Below are 3792 nucleotides of genomic sequence, written 5' to 3'. Positions count from 1 at the left end.
CCCGTCCCGCCCCGCAGCCGCGGCTCTGCGGGCAAAGCCGCCCCGGTTTCCCCTCCCGCCCCCCCGGCAGAAAGCAGGGCGAGGCGGTGCTAGAAAAATGTACACTTTATTACACCTTCAGGTAGGATACATCACTACTCCGCACAGTCCTACTGGGTCAAGTACAAACGCTCATGTTCACAAGGTATTTACAGGCCTAACGGCTCCCGGGGAAAAGACACATCGAAAGGAAAAGAAGAGAGGAAAAATAAAAAACAAAACTGACTTTTATCTTCGTTAACTGACCTAAACAAGAAACAATTGCCTCTTGAGACACCAAATCAGAGCAGCTTTAGCCCTGCTGGAAGTGTTACCCATACACAACCTTCATGCGCATCATAAGAGCTAAACATATAAAAGTAAAACTGGGGCTAACTAAGCAATATTTTGGGGTGAGCAACACTACACTGTACCCAGGGTCAGCTCTCCCTTACCACTGCTTTGCATTTCAAACGACTGCACTGCCAGCTTGGTGAGCCAGGCTTAGCTCAGGGCACAAAGCAGTGGCCCAGCAGGGTCAGGGGACTGACCTGCATTCATAAACAGCTTAAAAAAAACCCAAACAATGCCCCCATATTTGTAGACCAGAGGGTTCAATAAAAAGAGGATGCAGGAAAAAAGAAAAAAAAAAGAGGTATAAAATTAGAAAAAAACAACTCAGGAAGGCTGCCTGACCCAGTGTTACATCTGTGATGCTAAGGGAACAGGCTGTACCTGTCCTACCTAAAGCAGAGGAGCTGGCTGGCTATTCTTTCTTGTTTAAGCCATTTGGATTGCTGGGTACCAACAGGTGTGCACATACAGAGATAAGAACAAAAGATATGCTTTCCTTGCCTTTAAATAGGCCCCCCTCCTAAACGAGTAAAAAGATCACAGAATGAGAAAGTAATTTTAAAACCATCTCAGAAAAGGAATGTTGTAATATTGACTGAATTTTACATGTCTTGCAGTTTTATGGCCAAAGTAAAATAAATCCACTCAAGCTGCCATGAGCTTTTTGATTCCTCTCTCTGTGCTGTTTGCAAACAGTTCTGCAAGTAAAGTAAGGAAAACCCCCACAAGTTCTATGCAGCTTTTTGCTTGGGTTTGTTTGTTTCATAACAATAAGGCAAACTGATTTGGAGGAAGAGGCCACGCTCTATTCACATCCAAAATACCCCCCTGAAGATACATTCATCATTAGCTTTAGTAAAAGAATAGTACAAAAGTTAGATCTTATTCTTTACACAGTTGAAGAATTAGTCTTAGATTTAATTTCACTATTCTCCCTGTCCCCCAGCCCCCCACCCCCCCGAGCTGAAAGCTGAGTAGAAAGTACTGAACATTTAAACATGTTGCAAGAGCAGAATGAAACCGAGAGATTAAATTTCATCAGCTGGAGAGTTTCCTTGACAAGAGTCCCATGAGAAACAGCTCTGGATCATTTGTTTAGCTGCATCCACCGAACAATTCTTTTACCAAAAAATGGGCTACACTTTAATACACATCTACTATCAACACAGTATTTACTCAGTTCATGCCTAAAATATCCATTATCTAAAAGTGAAATATGAGAATGAGAGCACAGGTTGGGTGATCCAGTAAACTGTACACAAAACTACTAACAAACATTTTAAAAGACTTACAAAAAATGGAGAATGAAACTTTTCCTTTTTAATTACATATACTTACAAGTTTTCACATTTATTGGCTAAACTTTGCAGGGAGAACTTCAAAAGTACGTTAGACCTTCCAGAGGTATTCACCTCAAGCCAGAGCAACAGGCAGCTTTTATAGAGGTGGAAAATACTTTGCTATATCAGCCCCACTTAGATCTTGGAATGGCTTCACTGTTGATATCAAGCACACATCCAAACTATAGCAAAAAGCTGCGTATTCCCACGGGCAGTTTATGGTGTGCTAACACAGATTAATTTTACTGACATTTCTGGCATATTACCATTTTACTCTGGTGAAGCTCTGCAGAATTTAAACGTAAGCAAGGTTGGCTTTATCTGGTTTGAAGGAGCACAGAGAACACTGGCAGATTGCAACTTGTACAGATTTTGAGTGCTAAATGGTTGCTAATATGCTGAAGTGATGTGAGAGTTGCCATGTTTAAATGTTCACCAGCAAAAAACCTTCTGTTAAAAAAATAATTAAAAAAAAGAAGTGGTTTGTCTTCATTTGGATGTTTGGAGTAGCTTCTCACTTGTCTCAGCAAACAAGAAATGCTGCATTTCCCTGTTATTGCATTTCATCATTAGTTCAGCTTGGTTTAGTAGGTGCCTTCAATCTGACAGTTGGCGTCCTCATTTGCACTTTTGCTTGTTGATTCTGGGCTTCAGATGTTGCTGGTGACTGGGCTGGATTCTGTCCACCTGGAGCCTGAATCTGGGGAGATGCTGTTGTCACAACTTGCTGTTGTATCAGTTTCTGCTGGACAACCTGAGCAGTAGCAGTTGTTGCAGGAATTACCTGAACTTGCTGTTGACCTGCTGTTGTCTGAGAGAGTGTCACAGTTTGGGGTTGAGCTTGCACCTAGATGTTAGGATGACAAAGCCATTACCAAAGATTAAGTCTGGCATTACACTGAGCAGTCATTACATTTCTGCTCTAGACAAGACACCTCACTTATGCAGATGGGCAAGGCAGAAAAAAAAATAACCTCTCCTTGTTCAGAGAATATGATGAAAATCAATGTTTGAAAATCTACCTTTTTATTTCCTTTGAAAAATTACCTAGGAACTCTTTACTAACTGCAGAGAACAACTCAGCTTGTGTTGACTGATGAGGCTGCTGCTCCCTGCTGTCTACCTTGCCCTTGAAGCATTCCCACCTGAGGAGGGAATCAGTCAGCTTACACCACTTTATCATCATTTTAAGATAAATAGTTACAGATTTTATTCTGCACTAAAACTGCACCATGGACTGTGACTGATTAAGGTCTGATTGGCTGAGATATTTGTGCACCAAAGTTAAATTTGTGCACCCTCCAAAGTTAACTCATTCCTACTAACCAGAGTAAGTTATGCTTGTTGCTGTTGCTCTGAATGACAGCGATCTAAACAGAGAATATAAACATCCTGGTAGTTGAGGGGAGAGACTGAACTGTCTGACCTTCTCTTGCCCTAGTCCCCTCTGTTGTTGCACCACATTTAGGACAGATACAACACCATTCTGACTTACAAAGCACTTGGCATAGCTTTATGAACTGGAACAAAACAACCTTTAACACTCAATTTGTCACAATTTTTTGTGTAACAAACTCAAGATGGTGCTCATTAGTTCAATTATTTGCTATCTTGACAACACACCACAGGACACTAATTTTTTGAAAATTCTTTAAGCTCTAAAAATTTATTTTTTAAATCTGTTTTTCAGCTTATCTACAGAAATCAACAAACACTGCTCCATCTACCAGCTTTTGACTATAGATAATATACAGTACCTGAATTCAGTATTCACAGGATTCATTTTTATAGAAGGGAAGTTGCTATCTCCTTCAAAAACACTGCCTGTGCCACACACTTTTTGAAAATTCTTTAAGCTCTAAAAATTTATTTTTTAAATCTGTTTTTCAGCTTATCTACAGAAATCAACAAACACTGCTCCATCTACCAGCTTTTGACTATAGATAATATACAGTACCTGAATTCAGTATTCACAGGATTCATTTTTATAGAAGGGAAGTTGCTATCTCCTTCAAAAACACTGCCTGTGCCACACACAAGGTGCAAAATACACATTTTCCAAATAAATGAGCTTTCAGCA

At 40.2% G+C, this 3792-nt stretch overlaps 1 protein-coding gene across 1 annotated transcript in view; it reads right to left on the bottom strand.

Moving 5' to 3' along the window:
• Positions 1–2045: 2045 nt before the first annotated feature.
• The window catches only part of EP400 (E1A binding protein p400), a 45255-nt gene continuing 43508 nt past the window's right edge, over positions 2046–3792 (bottom strand). The window contains exon 52 of the mRNA XM_009997641.1: positions 2046–2559. Within this exon, the coding sequence (XP_009995943.1) occupies positions 2287–2559 (273 nt within the window). The 3' untranslated portion in view covers positions 2046–2286. The remainder of the gene's footprint in view (positions 2560–3792) is intronic.

Source organism: Chaetura pelagica, unplaced genomic scaffold (genome assembly GCF_000747805.2).
Source record: "Chaetura pelagica isolate M959 unplaced genomic scaffold, ChaPel_1.0 scaffold45, whole genome shotgun sequence".
Taxonomy (NCBI): Eukaryota; Metazoa; Chordata; class Aves; order Apodiformes; family Apodidae; genus Chaetura; species Chaetura pelagica.
Note: the sequence above shows the minus strand (reverse complement) of the source record. Positions and strands in the feature narration are given on the sequence as shown.